Here is a 16,859-nt window from a genome sequence, read left to right on the forward strand (position 1 = left end):
ACACTGCTCAGGCATCTCTTTCATACTTTGATATTCATAGGAATACAGGTGATCAGCTATGCATCTGAGAAATGACATATTGTTCGGAAACTTAAATCTTCTGTAATCTCTATCTGCTTCACTTCTAGGAAAAAAGTCTGTAAAGCTCTTTCTAAGTATGTAATCTGTATGGGATGATACTCACATTTTAGGTTAATGATGAATGATTTCAAACAGTAGCCTCCTATAGCTTATCACTGATAGAAGAGAATTTTAAAACATATGCTAACTGAAATTTAAGCTACAACATCAATTCCTAAAACTTTCATCAGAAAATAAGGGTTCATACAATAACTAAATGCAATGCCGGATCCTGGACAAACCCCCCCACCCCCCAATAGCTATAAGGAATCCTTAGCAAAATCTGAATATGAACCCTGAGCTGTATGAGAAAAATTTTTTTTTTCCTTTTCTTTGGTATTTTTGTGACAGGGTCTCCATGTAGCCTATGTCGGCCTGGAACTCTCTATGTAGACCAGGTTAGCCTTGATCTCACAGAGCTCCGTCTGGCTTTGCCTCCTGAGTGCTAGTATTAAAGGCCTGCACCACTATGCCCAACTATACATAAGAGGCTTTTTTTTTGTCTTTTTGAGAGAGGGTCTCCCTGTAGCCCCAGCTGTCCTGGAATTCATTATGTACACCAGGCTGGTCTGCTTCTGCCTCCCAAGTGCTGGGATTAAAGGCATGCACCACCACACCTTATTAGCATCAAATTCCCTGGAAATGGGAATGTACTGTCATGTACGGATGGTTGTTAGCTGCCGTGTGGGTGCTGGGACTCAAACCTGGGTCTTCTGCAAGAACAGTCAGTGTTCTTAAGCACTGAGCCATCTCTTCAGCCCCCACATAAGAGTTTTATATCAATTAAAGTTCCTGGTTTTGACTAATGGTCTATGATCATATAAGATAATGTCTCTGTTCTTGGAAAACATACACTGAAGTTTCAGGATAAAGGAGTATTTTGTTATATACACACAAAATATATATGCTATGAAAAGAGCAGTAATTTACAAAAGATAAGTTACTTCCTCTCACAATCATTTATGGAGAGGCTGAAATTGAAAGGCCTGTCTTTCTTCTTACCTAAAAGAGGTATTCTTTTCCTTCTGTTTGGGTAAAATGATTTGCGGGGTAGTCTGTCCTGCAGCAAACGCGAAGGTGCTGAAAATGGACTGAGGATAACGGAACTTCATCAGCTGTTTCTTAAAGATCTCTACCACTTCAGGACTGACTTCTTCATCAAATGCTACTTTAATCAACTAAAGATAAAAGAGATTAAGCACATCAGAAATGTAAAGGATTTCTAGACAAATTACACTCACGCCACAAAAAGTCAGAAAATAACAGTATTAAATAGAAAAATATTAATAACAAATACTGTAACTTTAGATGTTATAAGGACTTAAAGGTTGTAGGGACTTTGCAAAATATGAAAAACAATTTTAAAAAATTTAAAAGTAAAAAAGTGGGATTGGCAAGATGGCTCAAAGGTAAAGGCATTTTCTGTGCAAGCCTGGCAAGCTGAGTTCAACCCTAGAACCCATGTAAAGGTAGAGAGAACCAACTCCACGGTTGTCTTCTGACCTCCATATGCATATTGTGGCATGTGTGCACACATACACACAATAATCAAATAAAAATGAAAAATAAAAGTGAAGCTTAGAAAAATTTACTTGCAATACATGATTGGCAAGAAAAATCAGGTTCTTGAAGTTGTTTTTCTTTAAAACTACCTTTTCTATAATAAGATAGGGAATTAACCTGGAGTAGGAAATAGCAGTTATCACATTTTGCTCCTTTTACTTCTCAAGTGTTAGAAAACAAAGTCAGTTTCACTAGATCACAACCAGGAAAGACTTGAGTGCAGAATTCTTTGGCAGTTGGAATAGTAAGGAAATCCTTAGCAGGACTCTTGGTGATGTGAGAAGGCTTGAGCTCAGTGACAGCAGCTTCATATTTTGTCACAAAGCACAGAGCTGCTAGGCAAGGCTCATTCACAAGAAGGACTAGGGCAAGATCTGGCGTTCTAGGAAATCTGAGAAGTCAGAAACATGGACTACAAAACAGGAAAAGCAAATATTATAGACTGTGAACTTTAAAATGAAAAAAAAGAAAAAAAAAAGAAAAGGTCACTTCTTTCAGGTATAGTTTATATCAGTAGTTCTAGAAGTTTGATAAGTTCAGACCCCTGGAAAACCATTGTTTTGTCAGAGGTTGCTTAGTTATTCATGGTAATAGTACATTAGCTTCAATAACAACCAATGATATAAAAGCAGTAAATAAAAATTCCCCTATTAGTTTTTACGAAGAAAACCACAAACCAAGTAAAATTATCACACCAAGAACTGGAAAAGAATTAAATTTAATTAGACATTGCTAATTAAGTTAGATTTCTATTTAACTGTCCAGAAATAAATTTTTTTTTTTCTAAATTCAATTTTGGCCAAATTTTATGTGTGTGTGTGTGTGTGTGTCTGTGTGTAATTTGAAAGCTGTGATAGTACTTACCTGCAAAATTTTATAGCTTATTCAAGATATAACTAAATTCAAATTGCAAAACTGTCACAAACCTAATTCACATAATGGGGAGCAGTGTCTTCCATAAATATGAAGAACAAGGCAGTTTTTGCTTGCTACAGAGTCTATATAGGAGACAGTGAGCTACATGTTACACTATTTAGAACAATGTTTCCCATAATTTTTCCTGCAATGACATCCTCAAAGCCTGAGGATTCATTAGTATCTAACATGTACTCCCCGTAACTTTTTTAGTTTTAGTTGCAGAAGCATTTTGTGGCCATTAAGCATTAGGTGGGTAAATTAAACTGGTATAAAATTATGACTTCCTTAAAAAAAAATCCCTCAATTAAAATTGACACAGGGCCAGACAGATATAGTGCAGAATCCTACCAGACTGTCAAAGAAGAATTAACACTAATACTCCTCAAATTAGTCTGTAAACTAGAAAAGAAGGGAAAGCACTACCAACTTCTTTTATGAAGTCAATATTACCTGGATACCAAAACCAAAAAAAGAAGCCCCCAAAAGAAAATTCTAAGCCCATCTCCCTGATGAATAAAGACACTAAAATTCTCAATATAATACTTACAAACTGAGCATCACTTGTGACAGAACGTCAAAAAGATTATCTACCATGATCAAATTGGCTTAATCCTAGAGATGCAGGGATGGTTCAACTTATATAAATCAATAAGTGTAATCTACCACATAAAATAGACTCAAGGACAGAAATTATATGATTATCTCATTAGATGGAACAAAGGCCTTAGACAAAAATCCAACATCCCTTCATGATAAAGTCATGGAAAGTCTGGAGATACAGGGGACATACCTCAACATAATAAAGGCAATATACAACAAGCCCATAATTAACATCATGCTAAATGGAGGAAAACTCAAAGCGTTTCCACTAAAATCAGGAACAAAACAAGTGTGTCCATTCTCTCCACTCCTGTTCAGTATAGTGCTTGAAGTTTTAGCTTAAGCAAAACACAAGTGAAGGCGATAAAGGGGAAACAAATACAAAAACAAGTCAAAGTATCTTTATTTGCAGATGATATGAGTCTCTAGATAAAAGACCTTAACATCACATCAGAACATGCCTAGAGGTGAGAAACAAAGCAACGTAGCAGGACACAAGGTTAATACATACAAGTAACTATCTTCCTATATACTAACAACAAATATAGCAAAGAAGCAGGACACAAAGTTAATACAAGTAAGTATCTTTCTATATACTAACAACAAACATACTGAGAAAGAAATCAGGGAAACAACCCCATTCACGATAATCTCACAAAAAATATCTAGGAGTAAGTCTAACCAAGGAAGTGAACGACCTCTATAATAAAAATCCTAAGAAATTCAAGAAAGAAACAGAAGGAAACACCAGAAGACAGAAAGACCTTCCATGCTCATAGATTAGCAGGATCAGTATTGTGAAAATGGCAGTCCTATCAAAAGCAATGTACAGATTCAACACAATCCCCATCAATATTCCAATGCAAGTCTTCATAAAAGTTGAAAAAATAATCTTAAATTTCATATGAAATCACAAAAACCAAGGATAGTCAAAATAATCCTGGAGACCTGTTAGAAGCACCATCATGCCCAATTTTAAGTTATATCAAACAACTATAATAAAACAGCAAGATATGGTTATAAAATCAGACAATGGAATAGAACAGAATTGAAAACCCATATATAAGTCCTTGCACCTATAACCATGCGATTTTTGACAGAGTTCAAAAATCGCATGGCTAAGATAAAAAAACGACAACAAATGGATATGAGGAAAGGGGAACACGTAGTCACTGCTCATGGGAGTGCAAATAGGTACAGCCACTATGGAAATCCATGTGGAGGTTCCTCAAAGAGCGGGTACCCATGTCATGCAGTGTTGCAGAGGTCAGAAGAGGGCTTTAGATTCCCCTGGAACTGGAATCAAGGATGGTTCGTAGCCACCTTGTGGGTGCTGGGAATCGAACCTGGGTACACTCACATGCATATGGGCAATGCACTCATACACATAAAATAAAAATAATAAAATATTTTTTAAAATTATGAAATTTGCTGGGCATGGTGGCACATGCCTTTAATCCCAGCACTTGGGAGGCAGAGGCAGGTGGATCTCTGTGAGTTTGAGGCCAACCTGGTCTACATAGTGAGTTCCAAGATGGCTGGGGCTACAGGGAGACCCTGTCTCAAAAAGAGGAAAAAAAAAAAAAAAAAGAAAGAAAGAAATTTTCAGGTAAATGGATGGAGCTGGAAACAATCATCCTGGATGAAGTAATACAGACCCCAGAAAGACACTGTATGTTTTCTCTCACATGTAGATGCTAGCTTTGAAGTTTTAAATACATGTTTCATTTGGAAAACCCACTGGAGTCAGGAAATGTGTGTGTGTGTGTGTGTGTGTGTGTGTGTGTGTGTGTGTGTGTGTGTGTGTTTCCAGGAGAGGGCAGACAGAATGCGGTGATATAAAGGGGGAAAAAGAGGAATAACAAACCAAACCAGGAAGGGTTAAATAGGATAGGGGATGGGAAACCAGGGAGGAAGGAGTATGGCTATAACGCTATAGACCTTTAGAAAAAGTCATATGGAAACCTACTAAAGTAGCAGCTTTCACACACACACACACACACACACACACACACACACACACACACACACACACACTGGAGTGAGGGAGGAGTGGTGGAACCAATGCACTTACTAGACACCACAGGCTAGCAAATAAAAGACCTAGTGCTAAGAATGGGTTACGAGGAAAGTCCCATACATTCCTCAAATTACTGGCTATTGCTCTTGATTACCTCCAGAACTTGGTGGTAAAGATCCTATTCCTGAAGACATTGCATATCTGTGTTGTAGAACAGGGAAAAATCAAGTGGGTACTGACTTCAAAGCTTCATCCCTACTGGCTAGCTTTCATAGTGCTAGAAGATGCCATACATGCTACTGGGAAGAGAAAAGTAATCATCAGTCTTACCCAGCTGTGAACCCTGCAAGCTACCCTGGCAAGATGTGCCCATTAGTATAACAATGGCATGAATGTTACATGAGTAACCACACTTTCTGCTTAGATTTAAGGCCTATTCCACAGCATGGAACTCATACCTGGCACCATTATTGGGGCCAAGAATCTATAGCTAGATAGGTCACAGACTCTAGGGGAGAACCTACTATTACTTTCCTGCTAAATGGACATAATATTAAACCAATTCCTAATGACTTATTGTTATACCCATAGACTAGTACATCTCTCACCCCTCATCAGAGAAGCTTCTTTTTGCAACAGATGGTTATTAATACAGACACCCACAACTGGTCAGTGTGCACTGTATATAAGAGACTATGGAGTGCTGAGTCCTAAATGGGACATCTCTATCACATCCTTTCCTTCAAGTCTCAGGGATCATTGTGGAAGAGAGTCTGGAAAGATTGCAAGAGCCAGAGGTGGTAGATAAGGACTACAGCAAAACGGTTTTCTGGACACAACAGGGTAGTTGTCCAAGTGAACTCATAGTGGTTATGATATCATGTACAAGACCTGTACAAACTCAAGCCAGACAAAAACCCATCATGGAACAGGGAGGTGGGCAATTAGTCTCACTCCTAACGGAGAAGCTAGTGACAACTGATAGCTGCTGGGAGAGGGAGAGTCAGTTTTCCTTAAGGGTGTGGCCACTGGAAGGTAGACCATGCTCCAGGGAATGAACTGACACCAAAGAGTGTTTGGGCAGCACCAACTGGACTTAATGGACTTCAAATTAAAAAAAAAAAAAAGTAGACATATAGCTGGGTGGGTAGGAAGGTAGGAGAGGGTATGGGAGGAGAGAGAGGTGGGGCATGAAGATGATCAAAATGTACTGAGTGAAATTCTCAAAGAATAAAAATAGTTAAAAATAGTACATTAGCTGTAGCTATACTTCTAAAGATTTTCTTCTTCCACAGAACATAGAGTATTTCCTTCTGAAACAGGATTTAAAAATAAATACATAAAGGCTTTATCAAGCAGGAACTGAAGAATAAGTTGTCAGAGAAGAGCCATTGTGTATCTAACTGACATACGATCTGTTGGTACCAAGTTGACCAAGGGTTTCTGAAGTGGAGGGTTATACCCAGACCCACTCATGAGTTTACTTAGCCAAAGATGGCACCCCCAGACACTCATCTTCCTTATACTCATCCTCTAATTTATTTATTATTTTTATTTTATGCATATGAGTGTTATGCCTGCATGTAGTAAGTGCACCCGTGTTGTGCAATGCCCACAGAGGACAGAAGAGGCTTTTGGATCCCCTGGGACTGGAGTTATGGACAGTTGTTAGCTGCCATGTGGGTGCTAGGATTTGAATACAGGTCTTCTGCAAGAACAGTTGGTGTTCTTAACTGCTGAGCCACCTCTCCAGCCCAGGCTTTTTTCCCTAATACAGGTTGAGTATTGTATATGTGAAGAATATAAAATTGGAAACATTCTGAAACTTTGATGCTCAAAAAAGTCTGGATTCCAGGGTGATTTTGATTTTTGAAAATTAGGAATACTTAAACTGGGCGTGGTGGTGCATGCCTTTAATCCCAGCACTCAGAAGGCATAGACAGCTGGATCTCTCTGTAAGTTCAAGGCCAGCCTGATCCGCATAGTGAGTTCCAGGCCAGCTGGGGCTACAGGGAGACCCTGTTTCAAAAACAAAAACAAACAAACAAACAAAACAGCAAAAATGCAAATATTTTAAAATCTGGAATGCTTATGGCTGGCCCCAAGCATGTCAAGTAAGGGATATTCAACTTGTACCTGAAAAGATGCTGATGCGATCTGCAGCCCTTCCTGCATGCTCTGCTGCAGCTGGTTCTGCATCGTGATCTTCTTCTCCTTGGTGATGGAGGCAATGGGTAAGCTTCGTACTACTGTCTGCTCACCAACTGCAGGAGGACAGGACACAGACTCAGCAACACTACTTTATACCTAAGGTCTAGAGTCTCTTCTGAAGAATGTATTGGCAGGGGACGATCCCCAGTGATACAATGAGAGAAAGTGCTATGAGTCTCATTAGTTTTATTATATTGCAATTCACTCCTGAGACATATGTTTTTCCCTGAGTACAGGAACTGGGACACCCACTCATCTTTGTTGTTTCGATCTCCTTGAACTACTGTGCATCATACAGAAATACCCAGGTTAAGGCAGCCATATAGAAAGAATAGGGGGTGTAGTGTGTGTATATATAAATAAAAAGTATCCTCGAATATTGAAAAGATAGGCAAGACATTTAATAGAATGATAAAGCAAAAGAGAGCAGATTTTTTTTGGGAGGAGTGGCAGGGGGAGGGAGATCAGGGGCTTATCATGCAGCTCAGATTGGCCGCAAACTCACAGTCCTCTAACCTCAAAGTGTGCTACTACGTAGTAGGTGTCATGGAGTACAATGTCCAGTGATGAATTTGATAATACAATTCCTGTTAAACCCCCAATTGTGAATAAGAAGATAGGTCCTCTAACCTCATCTCAAGTGTGGGGATTATAAGCATGAGCTACCACGCCTAGGAGGAGAACAGATTTCTAAACACTGTTTCTATATGCCGTAAAAGGTATTGTACTGTGACTCTTCCTTCAGACAATAGTACTAGATGTATGACCAAGAGTTTTGGAAATATAAACATTAAAACAAGAATGGGAAAATAGAAACTCTCCGAGGTTATGAAGGCAAGTCTAGAAAAGAAGCTGCATACACACCATCCTTGGACAGCTGAAGAGGTCATAGATCTTAGCGAAAGCCCTAAGGCTGTCACACCCCTAGACAAATGTAATTTACTATGTGCTAAATATGGATCCTTATATTTACAGACAAGAATGTCAGTCACGTCTCATCAAAGAAGTGAAAGACGGAGGCTATTATAGAGTTTCACAACTGGTCACACACAGAGAATTAGTGTGTGAAACATACAACCCTAAGTGACACATCTACAATGGAACCTCTACACCTAAAGCTCACGAAACAGTGGAACAATGGGTAGGGAGACTACTAATGCATCTCCAACTTTCATCAATGAAGAGCTCTCATGCAACAGAGGGCAATGAGCACAAAAGGCCACAAATGGCCAAAGTGTAGCAATTTAAGAGTGTGCAGAATGCTGGTTCTTGGACAGGACTCCTATATTAAACTTCACCCACCTAGGGTTCAGGGACCATTGCAGAAGAGGGCAGGGAAAGGTTGTAAGAGACAGGGAGAAGGTACATGACCACATCGAAATAGAGTCCTACAAGTTCCTGGGACCCTGTTCATATGACCCTTACAGCAATGGCTGTCAAGCATGGACAAGACCCATGCAAACTCAAGCAGACAAAAACTCAGCACAGAACTGTGGACATGGGCAGCAGGCCCCAATCTCAGCTGGGATAAGAGTGAAGGGGTTAGTGCTATGTGACTGTGCAATGCTTAGCAAAAGGACCATGCACCTGGGAAGACCTTCACTTTAGTTAACTAGAGCAAACGAGTAGTGTCCATGTTTAGAAGCTAGAGCAACAAACTGGCAAGGGAAACATTTAGCAGCAGGATATTATGACATCACCATACTGTAATACTCTACCTCATACAATAAAAATCATTTCAGTAAACAAACTCTTCACTTATTGACTAGAAGATACCACCTGTTCTTCAAATGAAATCTATTACTTAAATAATCATTAGCTTTCACACAGAAAAGCAGCAGCCCTCCAAGCCCCCATGTGGCTTCTTCTTCTGGATTTGAAATGATGTGTCCATCACTCACTGTGCAAAGACTGAAAAAAACCTCTAGTGCCATACAGATATTCATGTTCTGATGGCATGTGCTGAGTCATACCTAGCTGGTCATGAGGCGTCCCTCTGAAGAGAATTCTGTATGTAGTGAGGAACAAGGCACCTTCTGCTGGTAGGAGCTGAGGGCCTCCAAGAAGACCTCCAGTGGCTTCTTCCCTGCCATCAGGATCCAGTAGGACTCGAAGACCTTCACAAACAATTTCTTCTCCTGGCAGCAGAGCTGGTCTGAGAATCTTGGGCTAAGAATAGATAAACTGTTTTAAAAGCAGCTCTTGTGGAGTTTCCACCATTTAGGCCAAGGTAGTACCTTCTATTTATGGTCCTGAAAACCCAGCGCTAGACTTCACTGGAAGCCAGATGAGAAAAAGAGTTGGTGAGAAGTAGACATGAAGTTTCTAAGTCCGAACAGGGAAAGATTCTTTACAGCACTGTTTATTAAACAGCAAAATCATTGGGGAATAACTTGGAAGTTTGAAATAATCATTTCAAACAATCATTGTGTAACCTTAAAATAAAATGTTAAAAGCTGCTTAACAGGCTGGGTGTGGTGGCGTATGCCTTTAATCCCAGCACTCCCGTAGAGGCAGGTGGATCTCTGTGAGGTCAAGGCCAGCCTGGTCTACAGAGTGAGTTCTAGGCTAGGGGCTACAGGGAGATTCTGTCTCAAAACAAACAAACAAAAAAAACCCAAAAAAACAAACTTAAGAAAAAATGTTAAGAATATGGAAAGATTGATAATGGCAGTGCTGTGTAATGGCAGAGACATGGGTAGGGGAGGAGGATATTATATTGTGCAATATATATTTCTTTACATAAAAAAACACAAGACAGGTGTGGTGGCACAGGCCTTGAGTCCCAGCACTCAGAAGGCAGAGGCAGGCTACAGAGAGACCCTGTCTCAAAAAGACTGAATTAACAACAACAACAAACCCATGATTACTTTTGCAAACTGAAAAAACACATTGATTTGTTTTGAAGCATTATCCTTCATGGCTGAGTAATGAACATTAAAAAATATTTTATTTATTATTTTTATTTTATGTATATGTGTGTATTGCCTGCATGTAGGTAAGTTCACCCGTATCATGCAATGTCCGCAGAGGACAGAAGAGGCTGTTGGTTCCCCTGGGACTGGAGTTACTGTTAGCTGCCATGTGGGTGCTGGGATTCGAACCCGGGTCTTCTGCAAGAACAACCAGTGTTTCCAATCGCTGAGTTGTCTCTCCAGCCCCAGTAATGAACATTTATACACGAGAAATTTGACTCAGAGTTCTTTGTATAGAGAACAACATGGTAAGTTCCTCTTGGATGATTAGGGCAAGAAGACTATCATCTCCCCTGAAAAAGATTATTCATTCATTCTTCATTCATTCATTTATTATTTTTTGAGGAAAATAGTAAACGATGAACCAGCAATAAAACCATACAAGTCAGCACTATTTTGTTTTCAGGCTCTAGGAATCTCAGAACTAAGTACAAATAATCAAAGTGTTAATAATTTCTGTAGGTTAAACTTCAGACTTGCTGTTCCTACCTATCTGGCTTCTGATCTCTCCTTTAGATGTAGTTTTAAAAGTTATGTTAAGAGAGCTGAGAAGGTCCTGAATCCTAGTCCACAGTCAGGTGCCAGGCCAGATTCAAAATAATGATCATACTGGCTCCTTAAAAGGTAGATTTCTAGGCTGTGCCCCATGGTATTCCAATTCAGGAGGCCAGGACTCTAAGCCCTTAATAAATTTCCCATCTGTTTGTCAAGGACAACCAGATTCAGGAACTCAGTGCTTTTAAGGTAGTTGCCTTAAATCTTTTAACCTTTTTTGGGGGGAGGGGGAAGTTACATAAATCTTGGGATTGAACTTGGAAGTTAGAATTATTCATAATTTATGACCTCCCTAGAACAGCAGAGTTAACAAATGATTATTATTGTTTCTTGTTGACTCCCAGAAAAGATACCATTCCTACTTCAGTATCTTATAAGGGTCTACATGGCAAATTCCTCCCAAAGTTTAATGCATTATGAAAACATACCTGTAAAGTTGAGAAAGCATCTAGTGTGGATAATTACCTTCTGGATGGGTGGAAGTCTTCTACTCTCTCGATGTACTGCCTCTAGGGTCTCAATGTGCATAGCTACAATTCCTAGAATAAGCCAGAGAACTCAAATGAAAGAAAACAAATCAAGCAGAATAAAGCCAAACTCCAGGTATTTTAGAATAAAAGACTAAGTTTGGAAGTTCCCCCCAAAGTTAAATACAGTAACAATATAATCCACAAAATTCTACTCCTAGCTATAAACCCCCAAAGAATTAAAAACGAGTACTCAAACAGATACCTGTATGTAAATATCCACAGAACCATTATTCATTATTTCGGAAAGTTCCAGTAACTCAAGTCGCCATTAACAAATGAATGGATAAATAAGTAAGATATATCCATAAAATGGATCAGTAAAACAAATGAGGTTTTAATAAATGGATAAATCTTATAAATATTATGCTAATGGAAATAAGCTAGACACAAAAGTTGAAACATTGCTTGATGCTACTTACATAAAACATCTGTAGTAGAAAAGTTCATGGAAACAGAAAGCAGATTAGATATTCCTAGGGGCAGGGACTAGAGAAACAGGATTTATTACCTAATAATGACAGAGTATCTATTTGGGGTGATGAGAAAGTTTTGGAAATTATGGTAATATTTGTAAAATATTGTGACTATAATTAAGCATCTCTTATGGTACATATTTTGCCACAAATTTATAGCATGTTATAGTCTGTCATGGTGGCACATGCCTGTAATCCCAGCACTTGGGAGGCAAGAGGCAGGCGAATCAGGAGTTCAAGGCCAGTCTTGGGACACTGCAAGTTTGAGAGCAGCCTGGGTTAGAATAGACCTTGTCTCAGAAAACAAAACAACAATAACAAAAACAACTTTAAAAAATTCATCAGAAGGTAAACAAGAAGGATGGATAAATTATGTGTTAGGTATCAGACAAATCTCATGCTGAACTTAGTTATTTTCAATATCCTGATTCTTTAATATTTGCAAAGTGATTACCTGGTATCATACAGTGAAGACTCTTGATGTGATCCTGAGTAACTCCACTCTCTGTACAAACTTTGTCAATAAATCGGGTAATGAACCTCACAACAGAGTTGGTGATGTCATTGTTTTCAGAATCTTCAAACCCACTCTCTGTGTCATAGCTTTCAGCTACACTTCCTGCAATGCTAAGACAGCCGAGAAATTATGGTCAGGACACAAATACAAAAATGACTACAATGTCATCATCAATTTGTAGAGCAACTGAAGCTTGATAAGAGAGACATTCTCAATAGGAGGGACTCAACACTATGACTCCTGTAATAAGTGGCAATTGTGAAAGGTGGAATTCTATTTGCCTACTTTTAATATTACCCATTGACCCAACATTCATTTTTGTAAGTGATACCTTCTGTTTCTATCCCAAAGGAACTCAGAAACCACAGAAAACAAAGCAAAAGACGACTCTGTCATTTATTATCTGCTACTTGAATCTTCTTAAAACACTGTCCTTCGAAGTTTATCACCATAGACAGTAATATGGCTATTGTTGGTAACTGTGGGTCATATATCCCGACAGGCAGAGTAAATGAATCTGTCTGAGAACTCTGTCTGTTCTTCCAGATGGGATAGCCACACAAGGCTATGGCTCTTTCTCTGGCCACTATTTCTCTCTCTCCTTGCCCTCCCACCTCCCCCAGTAAATCACAACCCTTTGGTTCACTGTGAAGTCACATTCTTCTGTAAGTGATAAAATCATGCAAGGCATTGCAACAAATCTGAAATGAAATGAAGCAGATGTGAAAGGTTAATCCCTGCCTATGTTGCTTATTTTAGCTCCTACTATCCTACAATTGACTGCTAATCCTGGCAAAGGCTCGTTTGTCTTTTTGTTTTAACCTACTCACTTATCTTTCTTCTAAGGCCAACTAATTAGCTGAACATGTGTTCAAATGAAGCTAAGAAGGACGATATGGCTATCATACCACCCCAAATCATTAAAGAACTTGATTGTGTTAGCCATTCACTACACAGATTTAAGACAACATGGTCACTGATGACATTTTCCGAAGAAAAGGAAATATAGTTACTGAGGTCATGATGAAAATAAATGGAGATAATGGCAGTGGAGATAAACTGTGGACAGATCAAGGAAGCTCTCAAAAACCAAGCAGATGCGTATGCCCAGAATGATGAAACAGTCTTGTGAGATGAATAGTAGAAACATGAAAGCATCATTTCAGGAAGATGCTTTTGGCAGAAGGATATACACAACTATAGAAAGAATGAATAAATAAAACAACTTAAGAGACTATATAACAAACATGGCATGGAGGGATAGGGCTGTGGCTAAGATCTTCACACTAAAGGATGAACTAGAAACTCTATAGGAAGAAATCTGTACAGATGACTCAGTGTAAAAGTACCTATTCCACACTGTCTAGCTTGGCTGCCAGCTGATTGGTTGGGAAGTAGCTGGATCCAGATGGCTCTGACCTATTCATCATATGACGGTACTGTTGGGAGGTGGTAAAGAGTAAGAGCACCAGAAGCTTTGACCTATTCTTCAAAAAGAGAGAAGCACCTAGGATAGAGAGGTTGAGGTCAACACCAAAGAGTTAGGCTTATGAATGAGCCTTCCAAAAGAATATGAAGAACTTTTGCAGAAAGACTGAGAATTAAAAAGAGGAGCTGCCTGAAGAATTTATGAGAGCCAGAACTACCAGGATGTTGCAGTATCTATCCTGAAAAGCTGAGGAGGATAGAATTCCATGGCTGCTTAGCAGTTATTTATTCACTTAATCTCTTATCTACTCAATCAAGTATTATTGCTGAGCATTTACCATCTGCGAAGATGCAGAGAACAAAACAATGAACGCAACAGGTAATATGCAAATATGTAAAACTCATCACACTGTGCACAGTACTTTGGTACAAACCTATAACCTAAGTACTCGAAGGCTGAGGTAAAAAGATTATAAGCTTGAAGACAGCCTAGAGATACTGTCTGGAAAAAAAACCCAGCCCAACCCAACCCAAAATCACCATAAACCGAAACTAAAACCAAAAGAGAAAAGAAAAAGGGAAGAAATCAGGTTATAGAAAATGCTATAAAAAGGGGTATAGACACAGTGGTACTTGAAAGAGAAACACCTATCTAATACGTGACATTTGTGCAGAAATCTAAAGCAAGGGAGTGATTCTTATGACTACTGAAGACAGGGTATTCTAGATTGAGGGAATAAGCACAAAGGCTGTAAGGCAGTACTATGCCAGAGTGTCAGAGAATTAGTGTTAGCAGGCAGGCCAGCTGGTTAACAGAATGATGTAAGGTCAGAGTTCTAGCCAGTGTATCGCTTCTATTAGGCCTTGTCAGCAATGGGAAAGGTTGTGTATTTTATTCTGAGGGTATGAGAAGTCATTGGAGGGTTGTGAAGAAAGCTAGGTTGAGGACATGTGCTATGGTTTGAATAGGAAATAAACTTCGAAGACTTATGTGTTGAGAACTTGGTTGTCAGCTGATGGGTTTTAGAGAAGTAACTGGATGAGGGTGGCTCTGACCTATTTATAACATGGCAATGCTACAGAGAGGTGGTACAGCGGAAGGCAGGGCCTAGCTGGAGGAAGTGTATCACCAGGGATGGATCGGTGGAATTGTATCTTTCTCTGGCCCCTTTCTGTAATACTTCCTCGCTACTTCTTTTACACAATAAGGTAGAGAAGTTTCTCTATCACAAACTTTTGCTTCCACGATTTTTTGCCCAAGCTCATTAGGTCAAATAACCAAGGACTGAAATTTCTGAAAAACCTCAAAATAAAATTTTCCTCCTTCAAAGTTATTTCTGTCAGTTATTTTGCTCACAACGATGAAAATAACTGAAACAATATGATCAGACAAATTCTAAAGGTAAGTTGAGGTCAAGAAATTATTCGCCAGTAATTTTTGAGAGCGCTTTCTAAAAATTGCTTTAGCAGAATGTAACTGAAGGGCGGCATCAGTAGTTTGTCAGACTTTTGAAAGATTAGGTCATGAAAGACTCAAGAGAGGGTGTGTGGAGGTTAACAACAGTAGGATGAAGTGAAGGTTGTTTAACACAGAATGGCTGAGCTAGTTTGAGGTAGGGAAATAGTCAAATTTGAAATATGCACAGTAATCTTTGTTCAAGATGCTTCTGCTAAGGTGCAGTTAACTTGAGAAGGGAAGGAGGGGCTCTGTGTGTTCCCTTTCAGTACCTGTTTGTGACAATGCTGTTGCTCCCACTTTCCCAGTCTCCTGGTGCTGATGCTCTCAGAAGCTTGTTTTTACTTGTGTCTAGTGGAACTAGTAAGTTAACCATGAGGTTTGCAAAGTGAATAGCCTGACTGAAGACAGTGCTTTCTTCATGCTGCACCAGCTCCTGCTGAGTTGATTTGCTCAGAGTAGGCCAAAGGCGCAGCTGCTCAGCTGCCAGGTCCATTGCTGTCCTCTCCTGATACTGGTCATTGGGAACCTTATCCTAGAAGACAAAGCAAAACAAGCCAAGGAAGACTATCATTCATGTGAGTTTCAGAAATACAGAATATGTTTAAACCCATCCATGTTTTAAATCCAAATATTTTCTTGGGAATATTCTCTGTTTCAGCATATTTTACCAGCATAAGTAGCTTATACTATTTTTAAGGGAAATATCAAGAAAACACTTTTTTAAAAACAATCAAGAAAATGGACTTTATTTTTTTATTTCAAGACAGGGCTTCATCTTGAACTTGCTACATAGCTAGGAATGACCATGAACTCTTGATCCTCCTACCGCAAGTGCTGGGATTACAGGTGTCACCATGTTAGGCTAAATTTCTTGAAAATCATAGGCAATAACTATTAAGTACCCATATAAGCAGAAATGAAAACAATGCTGGGCGTGGTGGCACACACCTTTAATTTCAGTCCTCAGGAGGCAGAGGCAGGTGGATCTCTGTGAGACGGAGGCTAGCCTGGTCTATATAGTGCATTCCAGATAGGCTGGAACTAGGGAAACCCTGTCAAAAAACCAAACCAAACCAAAACGAAAAAAAAAAGAAAAAAAGAAATGAAAACCGAACATAACAAGTATCACAAAACAAAATGCAGTCTTTTTCCCTGGCCCAGTATGCTTTCATTAGAACCCCATAACAAATGCAAGGAAGAAGCTACAAAACAGATATGTTTTTCAAACTGACCATATTTACTTTGCTCTATGGGTTTACCTCTTTCAAGCTACTAGTCACAAAATTTTAACACAAAATTCCTATAAATGCGTGTGTAGGGCACTCCAGTAGCATTTGCTAACACTGTTGCTTCTTCTCTTTCCCTCTTTGAGAGGAAATGGAATGACCAAGGTCACACACACACACACACACACACACACACACACACACACACACACAAAGCTAAGTTTCCTTGTAAATGTTATAGTCTAACAGAGTCTTATCACACAA

At 39.2% G+C, this 16,859-nt stretch overlaps 1 protein-coding gene across 4 annotated transcripts in view; it reads right to left on the minus strand.

Moving 5' to 3' along the window:
* Sbf2 (SET binding factor 2) overlaps positions 1-16,859 on the minus strand; it is a 412,775-nt gene that overhangs the window by 65,552 nt on the left and 330,364 nt on the right. For all 4 annotated transcript variants that reach the window (XM_029556331.1, XM_029556330.1, XM_008853457.2 and 1 more), the window contains 6 exons: positions 15,639-15,901; positions 12,420-12,592; positions 11,428-11,501; positions 9,406-9,601; positions 7,358-7,485; positions 1,123-1,298 (listed from right to left, as the gene is read on the minus strand). In XM_029556331.1, the coding sequence (XP_029412191.1) occupies positions 1,123-1,298; positions 7,358-7,485; positions 9,406-9,601; positions 11,428-11,501; positions 12,420-12,592; positions 15,639-15,901 (1,010 nt within the window). The remainder of the gene's footprint in view (positions 1-1,122; positions 1,299-7,357; positions 7,486-9,405; positions 9,602-11,427; positions 11,502-12,419; positions 12,593-15,638; positions 15,902-16,859) is intronic.

Source organism: Nannospalax galili, unplaced genomic scaffold, assembly GCF_000622305.1.
Source record: "Nannospalax galili isolate Female #2095 unplaced genomic scaffold, S.galili_v1.0 scaffold44, whole genome shotgun sequence".
Classification (NCBI taxonomy): Eukaryota; Metazoa; Chordata; class Mammalia; order Rodentia; family Spalacidae; genus Nannospalax; species Nannospalax galili.